Source organism: Acaromyces ingoldii (assembly GCF_003144295.1).
Source record: "Acaromyces ingoldii strain MCA 4198 unplaced genomic scaffold FA10scaffold_5, whole genome shotgun sequence".
NCBI classification, from domain to species: domain Eukaryota; kingdom Fungi; phylum Basidiomycota; class Exobasidiomycetes; order Exobasidiales; family Cryptobasidiaceae; genus Acaromyces; species Acaromyces ingoldii.
The window spans coordinates 554,612-572,220 of record NW_020290251.1 but is presented as its reverse complement, the minus strand read 5'-3'; the positions used below and the strand labels follow the sequence as shown (position 1 = coordinate 572,220).

The 17,609-nt window shown below is 56.8% G+C and overlaps 8 protein-coding genes across 8 annotated transcripts; 4 read left to right on the top strand and 4 right to left on the bottom strand.

Moving 5' to 3' along the window:
* Nucleotides 1-76: 76 nt before the first annotated feature.
* FA10DRAFT_287809 (ankyrin) lies at nucleotides 77-1,110 on the top strand (the record flags this gene model as incomplete). Its single annotated transcript, XM_025524164.1, has 3 exons — nucleotides 77-242; nucleotides 311-555; nucleotides 640-1,110. 3 exons carry the CDS (start codon nucleotides 77-79, stop codon nucleotides 1,108-1,110), a joined length of 882 nt encoding a protein of 293 aa, XP_025375454.1.
* A 40-nt stretch (nucleotides 1,111-1,150) lies between these two features.
* FA10DRAFT_268459 (hypothetical protein) lies at nucleotides 1,151-2,752 on the bottom strand. Its single transcript, XM_025522341.1, has 3 exons — nucleotides 2,579-2,752; nucleotides 2,303-2,502; nucleotides 1,151-2,234 (listed from the first exon to the last, which is right to left on the bottom strand). Exons 1-3 carry the CDS (start codon nucleotides 2,679-2,681, stop codon nucleotides 1,203-1,205), a joined length of 1,335 nt encoding a protein of 444 aa, XP_025375453.1. The 5' UTR covers nucleotides 2,682-2,752; the 3' UTR covers nucleotides 1,151-1,202.
* An 83-nt stretch (nucleotides 2,753-2,835) lies between these two features.
* FA10DRAFT_243669 (hypothetical protein) lies at nucleotides 2,836-4,886 on the top strand. Its single transcript, XM_025519318.1, has 3 exons — nucleotides 2,836-3,306; nucleotides 3,376-3,830; nucleotides 3,896-4,886. Exons 1-3 carry the CDS (start codon nucleotides 2,914-2,916, stop codon nucleotides 4,704-4,706), a joined length of 1,659 nt encoding a protein of 552 aa, XP_025375452.1. The 5' UTR covers nucleotides 2,836-2,913; the 3' UTR covers nucleotides 4,707-4,886.
* FA10DRAFT_158433 (hypothetical protein) lies at nucleotides 4,877-6,523 on the bottom strand. Its single transcript, XM_025518140.1, has 5 exons — nucleotides 6,392-6,523; nucleotides 6,265-6,319; nucleotides 5,986-6,189; nucleotides 5,627-5,916; nucleotides 4,877-5,520 (listed from the first exon to the last, which is right to left on the bottom strand). Exons 2-5 carry the CDS (start codon nucleotides 6,278-6,280, stop codon nucleotides 5,047-5,049), a joined length of 984 nt encoding a protein of 327 aa, XP_025375451.1. The 5' UTR covers nucleotides 6,281-6,319; nucleotides 6,392-6,523; the 3' UTR covers nucleotides 4,877-5,046.
* An 879-nt stretch (nucleotides 6,524-7,402) lies between these two features.
* FA10DRAFT_303235 (hypothetical protein) lies at nucleotides 7,403-8,990 on the bottom strand (the record flags this gene model as incomplete). Its single annotated transcript, XM_025525216.1, has 9 exons — nucleotides 7,403-7,719; nucleotides 7,775-7,802; nucleotides 7,863-7,958; nucleotides 8,024-8,094; nucleotides 8,156-8,419; nucleotides 8,476-8,570; nucleotides 8,639-8,726; nucleotides 8,784-8,859; nucleotides 8,919-8,990. 9 exons carry the CDS (start codon nucleotides 8,988-8,990, stop codon nucleotides 7,403-7,405), a joined length of 1,107 nt encoding a protein of 368 aa, XP_025375450.1.
* An 877-nt stretch (nucleotides 8,991-9,867) lies between these two features.
* Nucleotides 9,868-11,911, top strand: FA10DRAFT_280827 (hypothetical protein; the record flags this gene model as incomplete). The annotated part of the gene is made up of 4 exons (XM_025523646.1): nucleotides 9,868-9,972; nucleotides 10,141-10,818; nucleotides 10,895-10,957; nucleotides 11,026-11,911. 4 exons carry the CDS (start codon nucleotides 9,868-9,870, stop codon nucleotides 11,638-11,640), a joined length of 1,461 nt encoding a protein of 486 aa, XP_025375449.1. The 3' UTR covers nucleotides 11,641-11,911.
* A 68-nt stretch (nucleotides 11,912-11,979) lies between these two features.
* Nucleotides 11,980-13,392, bottom strand: FA10DRAFT_272727 (APH-domain-containing protein; the record flags this gene model as incomplete). The annotated part of the gene is made up of 4 exons (XM_025523137.1): nucleotides 11,980-12,135; nucleotides 12,224-12,815; nucleotides 12,896-13,034; nucleotides 13,095-13,392. The coding sequence occupies 4 exons, from the start codon at nucleotides 13,390-13,392 to the stop codon at nucleotides 11,980-11,982; spliced, it is 1,185 nt and encodes a 394-aa protein (XP_025375448.1).
* A 908-nt stretch (nucleotides 13,393-14,300) lies between these two features.
* FA10DRAFT_254332 (hypothetical protein) lies at nucleotides 14,301-17,591 on the top strand (the record flags this gene model as incomplete). Its single annotated transcript, XM_025519725.1, has 7 exons — nucleotides 14,301-14,717; nucleotides 14,779-14,936; nucleotides 14,995-15,078; nucleotides 15,135-15,139; nucleotides 15,208-15,719; nucleotides 15,774-16,451; nucleotides 16,503-17,591. Exons 1-7 carry the CDS (start codon nucleotides 14,328-14,330, stop codon nucleotides 17,589-17,591), a joined length of 2,916 nt encoding a protein of 971 aa, XP_025375447.1. The 5' UTR covers nucleotides 14,301-14,327.
* Nucleotides 17,592-17,609: the final 18 nt, after the last annotated feature.

Genomic DNA, 17,609 nt, shown 5'->3' with positions numbered 1-17,609 from the left:
GTGGTGAGATCGACCTGGATTTTTACGGAGGTGCTTGTCAAGTTGCGACTTAACGACAAGAATCCACGGCAGAGGAATGGCGCCGGTCCCATCTGAAGACGCGACCAACGGCGCATCGTCCTCCTCCTCCTCCTCCCCACCCTCGTCGGGCGATGGGGGCGGAGAAAGCGGTGGAAAGAACATCTGGGTCGCGGCCGGCGAAGGCGACCTCGATCGGGTTCGACACCTCGTTGAAGTCGAGGGTGAGTTGTCCCACCCTGCTTTTGCTTTCATAGATTTGCCACTCAAGCTTCTTCGGATCGGCTCACAGGCCTCTCGCCAACGGTGCCCGATCGCTTCACATACACTCCGCTGCATGCTGCGGCGTCGTATGGCCACATCGAGCTACTTCGGTTCCTCATCAACCATCCCAGCTGCCCTCCCAATGCCATCAACGAGACAACCGACTCAGACGGCGAGACGCCCTTGTTCGTCGTCGAGGAGGTAGGCGTCGCTAGGGTCCTCATCGAGGAGTTCGGAGCCGACGCAAAGCGAGAGAACAATGCGGGCGATACAGTGAGCATACATGCGTGCTTCTCGAGAGCCCTCGTGTCCGTCCACCTCCTGCTTGATTAGCTGACCCTCACTCTTCCCCGCAAGCCGGCGGCCGTGGCCGAGGAGGGTGAACTGGAGGAGTTGGCGGCGTATCTGCGCAGCGTAACGGGCGAGGCACCCATGTACGATCGGTCCGGTGCGGGACAGCGAGCAGGCATCGCAGACGCAGAGGGCGACGATGATGACGACGAGGCGCAGTCGGAGCTGACGAGGAGCACAAACGAAGCCATCGAGGAGCGGACAGAAGCACTGATGTCGCGCGTCGGGGCCATATTGGCTCGAGCAGAGGCTAGAGGCGCCAGCTCTGGAGAAGAGCTGACCGAGCAGGAAGAGCGGGAGCTCAGAGAGGTCGTTGGTCAAAGCCTCTTTGAACAGATCCGAGAGGGATGGGGCCCGTCAGACGGGCAGGAGCAGAGGCAGAGTCACGCAGACTCAGAAGCCCAGAAAGAGACGGAGCAGGAGTCGGAAACACCGACAACGGAAGAGCAGCAGCACGGCCCTCGGCCCGGTCGGTGAAGACGGCACGAGGGTATAGAGATGTTGACTAGATGATATGGAATAGTCATGTGGTATTGTACAGATGTTTCCTGGCAACATGCGATTGATTCCTACTTGTTGCCCCGCGATGATCGTCCTCTCGCCTTTGTATTGCCTGTCTCTGCTGTTGCTTGGACGGCCTTGACGGCGGGTTCCGAGAAACTGTTGTCTAGCTGCCTTGCAAAGTCCTCGAGGTCGCCTTCATCCATCTCTTCGTCTGCCGCCCCTGCCTCTCCCACTCCGTCTTCTTCCTCTTCCTCGTCATCTTCTTCTTCGTCCTCGTCCTCGTCCTCGTCTTCATCGTCGTCGTCATCATCATCGTCATCGTACCTGACAGGACCCCGCTGAGCGGGAGGCTTCCAGTTGGTATTTGCGCCGGACAACGGTTCGGCAGCTATCCGGGGAGAGTTCACGGCGCTGCTCGGCGACACGGCTGGCGTAATACGATGGGCTCCCAAGGCCGGGCTGCCCAGGATTGGTACGGGTCTTGTTGCCGTCACAGCAGGCGACCTTGTCCCTCTACCATCTTCTTTTGCAAGCTCCTTCACAGCCCGTGTTGGAAGAGACATCTGAGGAGGGGGCCGTGGCGGAGAGATTTGCGACGATTCGACGATGGCCAATCCATTGTCCTCATCGATGAGACCGAGACCTGTCGTCGGTCTCGGAGAAGCAGCGGCATTGGCAGATGTTGCAGCTTCTTTTGCTTCTCTCTCCTTCTCCTGCTGTGCATGAGCATCGAAGCTCATTTCAATTTGCCTAGCCAATTCTTCGTCGTCAAAGTCTTCTTCATCATCATCAATAGCAGGCTCTTGTGAGGCACCTGGTCCATCCCGGTCGTGTTCTTCCTCGTCAATGTCATCGATGCGCTGACTCTTCGCCTCAGAAGACACGCCAACCTCTTCTTGCATCGTATCTCGAGCCCCCCGGTTAGATAATGACTCTTGGGGTCTTTCGCGCTTTGTATCCCTTGGTGTTTCTTCCGAGATCGACTGCGAGGGGCGCGCTCTCGACTCAAGCGCCTGCGACGCAGAAGGAGTCAGGGACGAGTGACCCCTGTCGTACTTGAGAGAAAACGTCGATGCTAGTCGATCGAGGACATACGTCTGCGAGAGATTGTAAAAACCGAGTCAGTCTCACGCCAGGCTCTATTGTTTGATACAGCTCTGCTCACGTTTGTCTTGTTGTCCCATACGAGGACGCAATCGACATCCTTTGCTGCCGTCTGATGGCCCGAGAAGCCATGGGCAGTCTGTCCCGTGCCAGCGAACTCCAGCGTCCACTGAGGGTTGGAGCCGCTGTCTCGCCCCTTGCTCTCTTCGACATGAAGCAATCCAGGCGAGCTAGATGAGATGGAAGGTGGCTTGAAGTTGTCTGCGGTTATGGAAGTCGTCAGCCGAATCCACGAGGAAGGGAAGGGGAGTGAGTGCCTTGTCTGGAGTGGACTCACACTTGACTGACACCAGCGAGCTGGAAGAAGAGGCATTCTTCTGCTGCCTTGTCCTGGGCTCCACCGCCAGCGAGCGACCCAAAGATACTTGGTAGGTCACCATACTGTCGGAAGCCGCGGGACGACGGTGTCTGAAGGACGGAGGAGGGAGGCCAGACGAGCTTTTTAGTCGAGGTTCAGGCGCATTAGACTTGCCGGCGTCGGTCCAAGATTGGGATCGCACGGACCCTTTTTTTCTAAAACCACGCGTCGTCCGTCCTATCCTCGTCGTCGACGGCGCTCTTCCCGGTCCACCGATAATCCCAGTCCACGCTGCTCCCGAAAGAGGTGCAACAATGGATGCTCTGGCATCGGACCTGACAAGCATCGCAAACCAGGCTTCATCGTCTCGTGCTCCGGCCTACCTCAAAGTTCTCAAGTCCTTGCTCGCTCGCCCAGCTTCCGAACTCCCCGCAGACCAACTCCAACGATGCCTCTCAGCCTACCTCGACCAGGCCGTCTTCAGTGACACAAACTCGACGGGAGGCAATCTCGTCGTGGGCAGACAGGTTCTTTCAGACTTTGATCTCGCCGTCGTCGAGGCGGGTGCCTCGTCGCAGGGCGAGGGAGGAGAGGATGCAACGATGGGACAAAACGACCCTGCCATCAAGGACGAAGAGGTGCGCCGGACTGTCTTTGAAGATGCGCTGGAAAAGGTGCAGCCACGAGTCATCAGCTTTGAGGAGCAGGTGAGTTCCAACAACTTGTCTGACAGGGACTGCTGTCCATGGCGTGTGCAAGACTGACCAATAGAGCAGGCATCGTCCTTGCGCCAGCACCTCTCGGTCCTCCTCGAGGAGTCCGAAGACTGGCTCGAGGCCGCCCGCGTGCTCCAAGCAATCCCCCTTGACTCAGGCCACCGAAGCGTCTCGGACCTGTATAAGCTGCGTACTTTTGTCCGCATCGTCCGCTTGCTTCTCGAGGGTGACGATGCCGTGGGCGCCGACACGTTCCTCAAGCGGGCCTCCCTCATCGTCCACAACGTGCCCGGCGCAATCTCTTCATCGTCGGCTTCTGCAATGGCCGCCTCGTCATCATCACAAGCGTCAGTCAGCGAAAAGGACAGGCAGGAGGCACGGAGTTTGGGACTGCAGTACAAACTCTGTCAGGCGAGGATCTATGACTCTCAACGACGTTTTGCAGAGGCCGCCATTCGATACCACGAGCTGAGCTACGTCGGAGAGATTGACGAAGGGGACCGCAATCATATGCTGTGAGTATCCTTTTTTGGGCTCTTTACAGTCAGGTGTGCCTGACTTGCGACACTGCTCTCTTCAGGTCTGCGGCCGTGACCGCCTCGATTCTGGCGCCTGCGGGCCCTCAACGCTCTCGGATCCTCGCCTCATTGGTCCGAGACGAGCGAACAGCAAGTCTTCCGCAACACACGATCCTGACCCGTGTGCTCCTTGACCAAATTGTCCGACCGGCCGAGATTGCTTCTTTTGAACAGCTGTTGGCGCCACACCAACGCGCGACGTTGCCAAAGACGACCAACGATGGCATCGTCGCTGCTGCTGGCCCCTCGGACAGCGATGGGATGGACGTGGAAGTAGGGGAGGAGGAGTATCAAGAATCGAAACGGCATGGTCCGTCTACCGTCCTGGACCGAGCGATGATGGAGCACAACATTCTCGCCACTTCTCGGCTGTATACCAACATCACCCTCCAGGGTCTCGGTTCGCTCCTCGACCTCTCGGCGCCGGGCGCAGAGACGATGGCGAGACGCATGATTGCTCAAGGGAGGCTGAGGGCAGAGATCGATCAGGTCGATGGGCTCATTCTTTTCAAAGCACATGCCACGGGCAGGGACGTGGGCCCGCAAACTGTCACGGCGGGTGGCAAGCAGGGACAGAGTGGCAGCGGTGGTGCTGCTGGTGGCAGCGGCGGAGGCGAGGGCGAATCAGCAGGCGGGGCGACCGGCAACGATCAGGGCATGGCTGATGGCCAAGGCACTGGCGGCGGTGGTGACGACGACGATGACCCAAATGCAGTGTACACCAAGCGCTGGGACGCAAGCATCGCAAAGACGGCCAGCGGCGTCGAGGACGTCTGTGCCCGTCTTCGGGCCAAGCATCTGATCCCCGCATAGCCCCTTTTCATTGCTCTCCTCTCTTTCCTCCCTCATCTCCGTGTCTACAGGCCCTGTACAATCCACAATCCCACCCAGCTCTGTAAAGAAGGCTGCCCCCTTTCGCCACAAACAAGACACAGATCAATAGAATATTTCATCGACATTTCACATCTTCGTCTCCTTGTCTTTAGGTTGCCTCGTATGCGTCTTTATTTTTACAAAACTTCTCTTGTGAGTTGTGAACGTGGAAGGGTGGGGTTCTGGAGTGGGAAAGGGTTGGGAAGAAGGGGGAAGGGGGTCGGAGGGGTAACCGAAGCAATTAGACAACTTCCCAAGGGAGGGTCGATCACTCTCCTTGTTAAGACGAAGTCATCTGGAGCTTGCCGCCAGCAGCACCGCCCGAGTTGGAGGAGCGGCGAGAGCCGGGGGCCGAGGTGCCCGCGGGTCCGAGCTTGCCCATCTTCATGCCCTCGTCGAGGGCGTTGAGGACCTCCATGTCGTCGGCGTCGAGCTCAAAGTCAAAGAGCTGAGCGTTGGCCTCAATGCGGCTCTGGGTGAGCGACTTGGGGAGAATGATGTTGCCGATTTGCAGGCCCCAGCGGAGAAGGACCTGGGCAGGCGACTTGCCGTGCTTGTTGGCAATGGCCTTGATCTCCTCACGCTCCAGAGCAGCACCCTGGGCCATGGGCGAGTAGGCCTGAACGTGGATACCACGGGCAATGGTGGCCTCGCGGAGCTCCTCGTGGGCAAAGAAGGGGTGCGACTCGATCTGGTTGACGGCCGGTTTGATGCGGCACTCGGCCAGGAGGTGGTCGAGCTCCTCAACGTCGAACTTTGAAAGGGGAGGATTTCACATCAGGATTGGGCACATGAAAGAGAAAGAAAAGGGGCAGAGGCGGATAAAGGCGCCCGAGCCCGCGCTCAGGTGGGCTACTCACGTTGGAGACACCAATCGATTTGATCTTGCCAGCGTCAACGGCGGCCTCGAGGTCCTTCCACGCCTTGATGCGGGCGTCAGCACCAAGGTTACCAGGCGAGTGGATGAGGTAAAGGTCAATGTAGTCGAGGTTGAGCTTCTTGAGCGACTCGTCGATGGCCTCGGCCGCACGCTCGTGGTCAGCGTCCCAGAGCTTCGAGGTGACGAAGAGCTCGTCGCGCTTGACATCCGAGTTCTTGAGGAAATCAGCGATGGCTCGTCCAACGGCCTCTTCGTTCATGTATCGAGCAGCTGCAAGCATGAAGAGAATTTTGTGAGCAGATTGAGCTTGTCATGCGTATGGCTAGAGGGCGTGCTCACCAGAGTCAACGTGGCGGTAGCCAGCCTCGAAAGCCCACTTGACAGCGTTCTCAGTGGTGCCGTCGTTGGGGGCCTTGTAGACACCGAGGGCGACCTGGGGAATGTAGTGGCCCGAGTTGAGCTTGACCTTCTCCGTCGTGACCGACGAACGGCGACGCTCGCCAGTTCCGGCGCCGGCAGCCTTGTCCTGGGCAGCCTTCTTCACTGTGGGTGCCATGCTCGTCAGCACTGCGAAATTTCGAAACAAAGGGTTTGGCAGAGACAGCGTCCGCTACTCACTCTCCTCAACGGACATGTTGCCGCTGTCGACGGCCGAGGCGTGAAGAGCGTTGGCCTGTGCGATGATGAGATGAGGGTGAGTATGGGTATACCCAGGAAGGAATGATCAGGGTCCTGATGTGGCAACCTACAGGCATTGTGGTGTGTGTGTTTTGGTAGTGATAGAAGAGACAAAGGGAAAGAAGTGCGACGAGCAAAGAAATGCTTCTAAGGGAAGGGATGGAAGAAGTGGTGGTGATGGGTGTCGTAATCGGGAGAAAACGAACTTGAAGCTCGCTGGCGATTTAGGGTCTCACCCCCTCTTATATATCCACTTTCCAACGAGCACCACAGTCCTCACCCAACACCAAAATTTTCCTCCGTATTCGCTACACCCCCCTTCTATCTGCTGCTGCTGCTATGGGTCTCTTTGTCTTGATTCTATCTTCAAATTATGGATAGACCGCACTATGTCCATCGAGGCGTGCATATTGCAAAAGGTCGGCGATCGGAGCGCCATGATGAAAACTTCCAGCCTTGTAATAATAATTTACAACATCCCTCCCTTCGTTTTGACTAATGCCAGGCACCGACGGCAGACCGAGGACCCCTTGAAGAGCTTCCGCTCGCCAAGATGAGAACAAGAGTTCGACAGGCGGCTGGCTCAAACGTTTGCTCGAAGGGGCTTGCCTGGGCTGTAATGCTGCTGACTGTACTTCCTCCCGGTATAGTGTATGCAGTTCGTAGTACGTAGTGCTGGGGTTTCCTCCCTCGATCGCCAGCCCGCAGGCGCCTGTCGTCATGTCGTCATGGCGCATTTGGTACTTCACTCTTCGTTTCAGATTTAGAGATTCCACGCGCCACGTGTCGCCATCGCTCGAATCTTCGTGTGTAAAATGGTTGGGCCGTCGCCTATCAAGGTAGCTGACATTGCCCGGATAGAAGCTGAGACTTCGGCTAGATACATCTACGGTGCGACTTGGTACACGTAGCTCGAGGGAAAGGGAGAGGCCCGATCGCTGTAATGGGCCTTGACAGCCTCAGTCTAGGAACATTATATGCCTCAGCCTAAGAACGTGATATGAGTCGAAAAAGAGTGAAGAACGAGGGAGAAGAGTCTCGAGTACAACGAATTTGGGTCTTGTTCTGGCTACCTCTTTTAGGAGCACAAGGATGATGACTTGAGCGCTGGCCACTTGCGGCTGCTCTCGTCGAGATTGCTGAATGGGGCGGCGCTGGCAACGCTGCTTACTTCATGCTGGTGAGAGTTGCAGCTGCCCTCGTGGTTGCCAGAGTTCCTGCCCGGCGACATCGCCTGCTCGAGCTTGCTGTCGATCTGGACGCCATCAAGCCGGAATTGGCTCGATCCACCGCTCTTGTCCGGCCTTTGCTCCATGCCGACGCCGACGGTATGCCTCGATGTCTTCTTGCGGCTGGGCCTGAGGTTCAGACAGAGGAGCACGCTGTTGGTGTAGACTGGCTACAGGCATTAGTGTGCCGATCTACCGTTCGCATCATATGAAGTGCTCACGTTTGCTCAGGACAATAATGAGGAATTGCTGTTGGCAAAACGATGAGAAAGGTGAGCGAAGAGATGAAGCAGGAATCAAGATACTCACATAGAGATTCGTGCCAGTCCAATGGACTTGTATGACCAGGATCATAAGCGTGACGAAGGCCGTAAGGAAGCCACAAGGAATAATGATGTAGAGGAGCTGCGTCGGTGTTAACGGTTGACGCATTGGAGCATGATGGGTGGCGGCCGCCGCCAGCGACTCACCTTCTTGATGAATGCATTGGTAGAGTTGACACCGCTGCGCGAGGTGTAGAGCTTGTAGGCGAGCAGCCCAGCTGAAGAACGTACTTGACTAAGCCTGGGACAGAAGGGTACACTACTTCGTCGCAGACCTACTGATGAGAATGTCGTCGACGGTGGCAATGACGAGCCAGACGCGGAAGAACTTGCGTGCAATGAAGCGCTTACCGGGACCCTGCTTGGACTGAAGGGCGTTGTAGATGGCTGCCACCATGCAGCATGCCCATTGAGCGCTCGAGAGAAGCATGATGACCATCGCCAGGGTGAGACCGATGGTCATGTCGCGAATCCACCGGCGTTGGTAGAGGACCGAGATGCGAAAGGCGTAGAGGCCATGTACGATGCTCGACACGGTGCAGTCTAAGCGCAAGTCAGCGGCGGCTTGTAGGGCTGCCTTGACCAAGTGAACCGCTCACCAAACATCATGGAGCCGTAAGTGGCCGCAGGGAGGTAAGGTGAGTGACCCCAGCCGGCGATGATAGTCTTGTAACCAGCCCAAGAAACAAATGCGCTGAAGCACCGAGACAACCATGAAAGAGTTGGAAAGGGGAGGAAGAAAGGTTGACAAAGCGCACTCACGTCGAGGCCGTCTCAATGAGGAAGAGAGCGAGGACTAGAAAGCGAGTCCACTTCTTGTCATCGGGGTAGTTGATGTAATAGAAGTACGCTGATGGATACAATTGAGCTTTATGGTTTGTATGCAGTGTTCTCCGATCGTACACACCCTGAACGATGAGTAGGCCGTAGAAAGCCCAGGTAAACAGGTCGCCAAAGTACTTGCACCACAGCATTTTTTGGGCCTGTGGAGCGACAGGTCGGATTTTAAGAAGCGGTCCACAATCTCGCACGCTCAACGTACCATGTAGTACACCTCGTCCAGTGACGAGAGGTGGTCAGGCCATGTCTTTGTTTGGGAAATATCCCTGATCATGCTGGTGATCGGGGCTCGGGCTCGACTCGATGACTTTCTTTTCTGTTGATGTGTCTTTTCTTCTTTAAATATCGTGGACCAATTCGGCGTTCTTTGAGGACAATTCACTGCTCTGTTCGAAGGAATCTCCAGAAAAGAAAGAAAGGAAAATGAATGGGGAGAGGGTGGGAGACGTCTTGGGAGGGAGAGGGTGGGAGACGTCTTGGGAGGGAGAGGGCGGTCATGCAACACCCGCGCTCTCCAGCGGTCGTAAGGCCTTGTTCGCGTACGCAGGTTGCTATCCCCCTACTCGCATGATAAGAAAGGCTACCCTGCAGCAAGGCAAAGTGAAAAACAAGAGTAGCCACTACTTAGCAGGCGACATTTACACTTCTCATCTGGTCCCCTCTTTCGAGTAAGTTGATTGGAGTGGCTTCAAGACCGCCTCAAACATTCATGGCCGTCCGCCAGAAAGGACAGAAGCTTCCTCATTACTGTACTACCATGAAGGAGACGAAGAATATCGCTCGATCTTCAGGCGTTCCAATGGTGGGTAGCTAGCAGACCATGTCCAAAGAACGCCGAAGCTGCAGGTTCTTCGACTTGCTGATCTGCAAGTTGTGCGAGAGCAACTACTACTGTTTGGCGTGACAGCGATCAAAATGACGGGCTAACCTGAAAGAAAAAATAAAACTAAAAAGGCGTCCGTGCGCAAAAGCCTAGGCCGGTGCATAGAAAGTTACGTCACATCAGGGTCAGGCTGTCTTCTCGTTCAAGTTAGTAGAAGAGTACGTGGAGCATCTGAACGTGCCCCCCACCTGGCTCAGTTCTCTGCTCTCTTCTCTTCCACCACAACTCTTCCTCCAGACCCCCGCTACTTGTCTAACGTTCTGTCAGGATGCATCTCACTCAAACGAGCAAGCGCTTCATCAGCGTCGGCCTCATTGCCGTCTGCCTGAGCATCGCCCTGGCACCGCAACCCGCCCACGCAGACTGGATCCAGGTGAGCCCCACTCCATCAGCCTGCCCTCCGCTCCGCTTTGTGTGTTTTCACAAATCTGACATTCTCTCTCACTCTCGCCTTCTCTCTCTTCGTCCCTTTGCCCTATGCCATCTTCATCTTTTCTCTTTTAATCTCTCTCTTCTCTTCTCCACCCTGTTCATCAAACAGGATGCCACCAGCGGCGGCCAGAGGGTCTTCAAGGCGGCCTTTGACGCCTGGACCGAGAGCGACCTGCGCACCTACCTGCTCGACCGCGGCATCATTGCCCCAACCTCGACGCGCGAGCAACTCGTCACACTCGCCAAGCAGGACTACTCCAAGGTGCAGGCCTCTGCGCTGTCGGCCACGGCAGACGCTTCCAAGGTTGCCAACGAAGCTGCGAGCTCCGTCTACTCGGCAGCCTCCTCATTTGAATCGGCGGTTCGTGACTACGTGGACAGAGCAGCCAGCCAGGCCTATTCGCTCACCGATCTGTACTATCAGGCTTCCGACTCTGCCTCGGCTGCGTCCAAGTCGGCGACCAGTGTTGCTTCGCGGGTGAGCAAGAGCGTCCCCACGGACGCGTCGAGCTTGAGCTACGAGATCAGCTCGGGCGCCAGCGGTGCGAGCAAGTCGGCCTCGTCGGCCTACGCCCAGGCCTCTTCGCAGGTCAGCAAGCAGCTCGACGACGCCCACGACTACGTCTTCTCGAGCTGGGACGACTCCCAGCTCCACGCCTGGCTCGTGGAGCACAATGTCATCAAGTCCAAGACCGTTGCCCGCCGCGACGAGCTCCTGTCCTACGCTCGCGACTCGTACACAGCTGCCGTCAATGCTCCTTACGAGGCCTTTTCCAACAGCTACCTTGTGCGTCATCCTTCCTTCAGTGTTTTTCACTTTGTAATTTGCTCACCCTTTCGTCGTTGTACCCTCTTTTTTACAGCACAACTGGCTTGTCGACCAGGGCGTCATTCGCAGCCCTGGGGAGAAGACTCGCGATGAATACGTGAGTCTCTAGGTTTGCAGTCTGGTAGGCGGACGACGCTTACCTTCCTTTCCCCCCTTTCCTCTCAGCTCAACCTGGCCAAGGACTACTACTTTACGAGCAAGGACACCGTCTTTGACAGCTGGAAGGAGTCTGACCTCCGCAAGTGGCTCGTCGACAATGGCGTCATCAAGTCGGACTACGAGGCGTCGCGGGACAAGCTCGTGAACCTCGTGTCGGACAACTACAAGTGGTCGACCAACGAGCTGTACTCGTCGTGGACCGATTCGGACCTGCGCAACTACCTCATCCACAACGGCTGGATCAAGAGCGACTACGAGGCCAAGCGCGACGACCTCATTGCCCTGGTGCAGAAGCACGGAAACGCGGTGACGGACTCGGCGCGCGACTACTATGCCTGGTCTGACGCTCGGATTCGTGGCTACCTTCGCCAGACTGGCCTCAGCCTGGACAGGACGCCATCGACGCGAGAGGGCCTCCTCCGTGAGATGCGTGCCCGCTTCCAGCCCCAGAAGGGCATCTTTGACCAGCTCAAGGATGGCATCCGCCACGTCGTCGAGAGCGTCCAGGACGCGGCCGGCAACGCAGAGGCCAAGGCCAAGGTGGCCAGCGTCAGCGCCTCGTCTGCCAGCTCGGCGGCCAGTGTTGCTGCCAGCAAGGCTGCCGCTCACCAGGAGCTGTGAGCAGCATATAGTCTCGCTGTCCAAAGACCCGCCTCTCTTCCACCGTATACCCCCTTAAACCAACGCCACGTCTTGACGAATGATTAAATGGGTGCGGCCTTTTTTTCTGTTCCCCTCCCCTCTAACACCCTCCCCTCTCAGGCCCTCAACCGCCTCCCCCACTTTTCCCCTTCTTGCTCTGTCTACCTGTATGTAAACGAATCTCGGAGGCAGGGCTCCTCAAAATAACGCCTCCCAAATGGAAATGAAAATCAGAGACTACTTGAGAGAGAAAGATTTATTGCGGGCGCGAAAAGAGACAGGGGAAAAAGGGGAATGAAGGGTGCGAGTCAGGTTCTACTACAGCTTCGCCCTTGGGTTGCTGCCGCTCTTGTTCATGATTGTCTTTACGCTCTCGGCGGCGGGGATGAACTTGGTGGCGTACATCTTGGCCTCTGCCGAGCTGGCCTGCCGCTGCGCGACCCTGGCGGCGATGCCCTGCGAGATGACGGCGGCCTGTGTTGGGGGGGGGGAGAAATAATCTTGCGTCAGTGAGCAAGGAAGATAGAGGGGAGGAGGAGGGAAAGTTTCGAGAGCTACTCACGCGGAACCACGCCCAGGCCTCGCAGAAGTGCCAGGCGGGGATGGGGTAGGCGCGCTTGGCCGCCTGGCAGTAGGCCCGCATCAGCGCCTCCTTTTGCGGCACGGGGCTCACGTCGTCGGACAGGTCGCCGAGGAGCATAAACATCTCGCCGCGCTTCTGGGCGCGCTCAAATTCGGCGGGGTCGTTGATCTGCGCGCCGTTGGGGCACGGCAGCGAAAACGGCTGCAGCAGGTTGCCGAGATCCGACAGCGGGTGGCCCAGCGTCGAGAGCTCCCAGTCGAGCACGGCAATCACGCGCGGCTCGGTGGGGTGGTAGATGAGATTGTCGATCTTGTAGTCACCGTGGGCGATGCAGTTCTCGTCGGGCACCATGTTGGCCCCGAGCCACGCGGTGATCTCGTCCATGTGCGGGATGGGTCCCACCTGCTTGCCGCTGTCCTCGTCGGGGACCTGGGCCTGCATGCCAGAGACGTGCGACAGCGCCTTGAGCTGGCGCGGGTAGAACGACGATGGCTTGCCGTAGTCGCCAAGCCCAATCTTGCGAGGGTCGATTCGGTGCAGCGCTGCGAGGGTTCGGATGGCCGAGAACCAGCTAAAGGGGAACAGTGATGACAAAGTTGAGACTAATGAGGAGTAGACAAGATAGAGTACGCATCACAGAGGTCGACTCACCATTGCTTTCGCTCCTCCTTTGGAATCGACAGCATCCTTGGGTCGGTAAAGATGCGGCCCTCGATGAATTGCATGATGTAGAACGGCGTACCAAGAATCGACGAGTCCTCGCAGAGACAGTAGACCTCAGGCACAGGTACTGCGTCGGGGTGCAGCAAGCGCTCATCATCCTGGCTCATTCCCTTCTGCAGCGCCTGACCACCGCCCACCGCAGGCCGAGGCAGGCTCTTGTTGTGCCGACCAATGGCCTCGAGGATCTTGTACTCTCGTTCGACCGCATGCGCCGTCTTGCTCACAAGCTTTCCCGGTGGCTTCTTGCGGAGGATAAATCGCTGGCCGCCGGAGCCTGTCAGAAGCATCGTCGGGTTTGACTGGCCAAAGGCGGCCTGTTTGACCTGGACGGGCAGCTTGATCTCCGGAACCTTTTCCGAGAGATACTTGGCCAACGACTTCTCGTCGATGGCCTGCCGAACGGCGCCGAATTCTTGCCCTGTCATGATGTCGTTCTAGTCTCTCCTCTTCTCTGTACGGTCCGGGTGGTCGTCGTCGTCGTTGTCTTTGTTCTTCCTGTCCTTCTTGTAGGACAAGCTTCTTTCCCCGCACGACCGAGCCGGTTAGCGACCGGAAGCCGAAGCCGATGACCATCCATCAGTGAATAATCAAAGGTTGTGTCACGTGGCGAGCACGGACCAACGGACTTCGAAACCTCCCCTTGGCAGATGCACATTGTCAAAGGGGCTTGCTTGCAAATCTTCTTCTTCGACGACAGCCACGGGATGTATCTCCAGCCGTCAGGCATTCTCTGCTCCTCCACCATCACAGCTATCTCGGTGGCAGACTTGAGCGGTCCAGGGCCGAAAAAGAAGAGAAAAATAAATTAAAAGCTTTGAGCGTAGTGCGCTCGATCGAGCTAATCGCGGGAGAATTTAGAGCAAAGCCACGTGTGGAGGGCAGGCAAGCAAGAAGAACGTTGACTTTCACCAAAGGGCTCGACAGTAGTTTGCCCGATTCCCTCTCCCTTCCACTAACGACGGCAACGACGACGACGATTATCACGGCAACCACGGAAAGGTGTTCTTTGAAAGCAAGACTGACCTGCCATCGACTACGCTTGAGACTCCACTTGAATTGAGGGCAAGCAGATGGCCTCCACTGGCGTCAATGAGGCGTCAGCGGCTGGAGCCTCAGGGCTGCGCGCTCGCAAGACGCACGACGTAGGAGAAGCGGCGACACCAAAGCAGGAGCAATACGATGCCGAGGATGACCAAACGACAGCAAGGGAGGAGAAGGAGAAGGTAATCGGGAGGGTGCCGGACGGAACAGGTGAGCAGAAACACTTGGGCGGAAGCGAGATGAAAGATGAGCAACCTTGCTTGGCAAATTAGAACTGATATCGGACTTCACAGTCTTTGTCGTGCCGCATACGCCCGACATGCTCACTTCCATCTTCCACCCAAAGAAACCAAAGACGGCCCTTGACATTCTCACCATTGTGTCCCTCGTCCTCCAGATTGTCCTCTTCTTCACTCTGAGAGGAAACGTCCGTCGAGGCTTCTTCGTTGTCTACTTTGCCTTTTGGCGCGGTGCATACAATGGTGGTCTCGGCTACATCCTGAAAGCCCAAAGTGAGAGGGAATGGATCGTCAAGACGGTCAAGCGCCAAGGCTGGCTGGACGCGAAGAGGAGGCCCAAAGTGTACGACTGGGCAAAACACCACCTCGTCATGAAGATGGACAAGGACTACGACTTTGATGCTCTTCCACTGGAGTACAACGTCTGGCTTCTTTTTCGATCCATCGTCGATGTCATCCTCCTCAACGACGTGCGTCTATGGTGTCTTGTCTTTCCGTCTGTCGTCAGCAGCTTACAGAACCCACTTGCAGTTTGTCGCCTATTCGCTCTTTGCCTTCTCTTGTACCAGGTCTCCAGAGGGACACAGCTTCCTTATGCACTCGCTTCGTTGGATTGCGGGCTGGGGTCTTATCTTCTTCAACCTCTGGGTCAAGATGGATGCCCACCGAGTCGTCAAGGACTATGCATGGTCAGTTCTACGGGACCGCTTCCTTCTCTGCAGACTGGAAGCTGATATGCCTCCGCAGGTATTGGGGTGACTGCTTTTTCCTGTGCTTGCAAAGCCTCGTCTTCGATGGCGTCTACGAATGTGCGCCCGATCCCATGTATTCGTGAGTCTGTGCTTGTCCTTGTGCAGCGTGAAATAATGCTGACTGTCTTTCCCCAGGCTCGGTGCGTCAGAGTTTTTCTTTTTTGGCCCCTCTCTACGCCAGACAACTCATCACCATTCCTTTTCACAGGGTACGCTGGTTACTACGGCCTTTCGCTCGTCTCTGGATCTTATGCGGTCCTCTTTGTCTCGCTTGCTGCGCACTTTTCTCAATTTCTTTTTCTCAAATTCTTCGAAGGGCCTCACATCGAGCGAGTCTATGGCGAAAAGAAGCCTCTGGCAGCCCGTATCCCGTTGCGGACAGCACCGTACAATGCAGCATCGGCAAAAGAGGCTGCCACACCGGGTGGTTCGGTACCGGAGGCAATGGTGGGCGGCATCCACGAGCCCAGTGGCGTTGCATCGCCCAAGAGTGCCGATCACGTTGAGCTAGAACCTGCCACGCCAAGCCAGACCGATGGGACCACATCGGCCTCAAGCGAGGATGAATCGCAGATCGAGCACTCTATCAGGCAGGCAAAAGTGCAGTCCATCCGCAACGACGTTCGCCTCCGACGGCAGCCGGATGAGCCAGAAAGGAAGGTTACGAATCTACACGATCTCCACCACAGGCTCTTTCAAAAGGATACTGTCGTTTTCAAGGTGATTTCAAGTATTCTGAGCGAGACTCGCACCAGACTGACGCAAGCCTTACAGAATCTCGATCCGCTCCGAGCAAACGACTTTCTCCTTATCGTCGCAGTCACGTATGGCATTGTCCCATTCCTCATGCCCAGCACAGGCCCCAAGACGACGCTTGCCTTGTTCTACCTCAATGCTCTGGCATGGCGGATGATTCACTCGTTCGGACTGGGCGCCCTGCTTTCTGCTCAATCGGACAGTAAATGGATGGTCCGGCACTATCTCAAGCACTACGTCCATAGCCACTCGAGCGATGCGGTCTATGCAGCCTTCTCAAACTGGAAGGTGATCTACAACACGTCGCTCGTCATGACGTATCTGTCCTTCGGCGTCCTTTGCTGGAAGTGCTACGCTCCGCTCGGTCGCGACTGGACCGCGGGTACGGATCTACTGCGCCACGTTCTCGGCGTTCTCCTCGTTGCGCTGCACATTTGGACGGCTACCTCGTCGTATGCTGTGCTCGGACCCTTTGGCTGGCTCTACGGCGACTTTTTCATCGACGAATATCCTCATCAGCTCTACTACACGGGCATCTATCGCTTCTTGAACAATCCAGAGCGCTCGATGGGAAGCGCTGCTTTCTTTGGCCTCGTCCTGATCAGCGGCTCCAAGCTAGCGCTCAGCATGGCTATCATCTCTCATGCTGCTCACTGGATCTTCCTGTCGCATGTTGAGAATCCTCACATGACCAAGGTGTGTGAGATTTGCTCTAGAGCAACAGAACTGGAACTGACACAATCACAGCTGTACGGACAAGCGGCGGTGTCGCGGGACGGTGGTGTCACCAAGAACATCAAGAGCATTGCTGAGCGAAATGCGGGCATCCTTCGTGCGGCTCAGTCTCATCCCAAGTTCAAGGAGATGCAAGCCGAGCTGGGAAGGGTCCACAAGGACGCCAGTGCCAAATTTGAAGATTTTGTCAGCCGAAGTCGACCACGCTTCGAGGGCATGATCGAGGACACCAAGATGCTTTTGGAGAAGAGCAGAGATAGGCTCCTCATCGTTAAAGTGGGCGACGACATCGCGACCATCGATCGGTCCAAGTACGCTCTCAGGATTCTTCCATCTAAGGCGACTGGTCAGCCCAACCGCTTCATGCTCGGCGAGCCTCTGTCGGTCGAGTGGACGGCACCGAAGAACCATTCGAGGCGAGACTGGATTGGCATCTATCTTGTCTCGCGCTTCGGCGGGCCAGCAGCTGCAAGCGAGTCGAGACTTGTCACACGCATCTCCTCTCAGGGCCGCTGGGTTGGTGTGGCCGAAGACGAATGGGAGGGTGATGTCCACACGGGCTCGCCAGCCAACGCAGATGTCGGTGCAGAGTCTTCTTCTTCCTCATCGTCTTCCGATCTCGTCAAGGGTATCGCCACCTTCCGACAGACGAAACTCCCGTGGGTGTGCGGCACCTACGAGCTCCGCTACCACCATGATGCCAAGCACAATGTGCTCGCTCGCAGCACCCCCCTCGAGATCTATGTCGACCAGCCCTCGAACCCGGTGACGCTGGACAATGTCTACCCACTTCTTGGCCGCCTCGTGACAAATGCCCTCGACTCGCAGTACACGCACGCGCCCCGCTCCCAAACTGGTCGCCCGGAGGCGACAGACGTGCCGAGCGGACGAGCGACGGACAGCGATCCCGACGACTTTACACTCTGGGATCTGTCGCAGGCGAAACGGATTGCGGGCGCCATCAAGCAAGCCTTTGGCATCGAATACACGCCCCAGGTGGTTGTGGCCGAGGCAAATGTCAGGAGACTCGCCTCGGACATTGTCGAGGCCAGGCGCTTGCTCGAGCCCGATTTCAGACCGGAATTCTCGTTGGACCAGTAAGGAGCACAAACCTCCTTT

What these genes read in the sequence shown, in the direction of transcription:
- FA10DRAFT_158433 (XM_025518140.1), bottom strand. An exon ending in CTACCGCCACGTTGACTCTG is followed by an intron (nt 5,917 to 5,985) that starts GTGAGCACGCCC and finishes TCATGCTTGCAG; the next exon opens with CTGCTCGATACATGAACGAA. An exon ending in AATCGATTGGTGTCTCCAAC is followed by an intron (nt 5,521 to 5,626) that starts GTGAGTAGCCCA and finishes CCCCTTTCAAAG; the next exon opens with TTCGACGTTGAGGAGCTCGA.
- FA10DRAFT_243669 (XM_025519318.1), top strand. Translation starts at nt 2,914, where the DNA reads ATGGATGCTCTGGCATCGGACCTGACAAGCATCGCAAACCAGGCTTCA. An exon ending in TCATCAGCTTTGAGGAGCAG is followed by an intron (nt 3,307 to 3,375) that starts GTGAGTTCCAAC and finishes CCAATAGAGCAG; the next exon opens with GCATCGTCCTTGCGCCAGCA. An exon ending in GGGGACCGCAATCATATGCT is followed by an intron (nt 3,831 to 3,895) that starts GTGAGTATCCTT and finishes TGCTCTCTTCAG; the next exon opens with GTCTGCGGCCGTGACCGCCT.
- FA10DRAFT_268459 (XM_025522341.1), bottom strand. Translation starts at nt 2,681, where the DNA reads ATGGTGACCTACCAAGTATCTTTGGGTCGCTCGCTGGCGGTGGAGCCC. An exon ending in CTCGCTGGTGTCAGTCAAGT is followed by an intron (nt 2,503 to 2,578) that starts GTGAGTCCACTC and finishes CCATAACCGCAG; the next exon opens with ACAACTTCAAGCCACCTTCC. An exon ending in TATGGGACAACAAGACAAAC is followed by an intron (nt 2,235 to 2,302) that starts GTGAGCAGAGCT and finishes AATCTCTCGCAG; the next exon opens with ACGTATGTCCTCGATCGACT.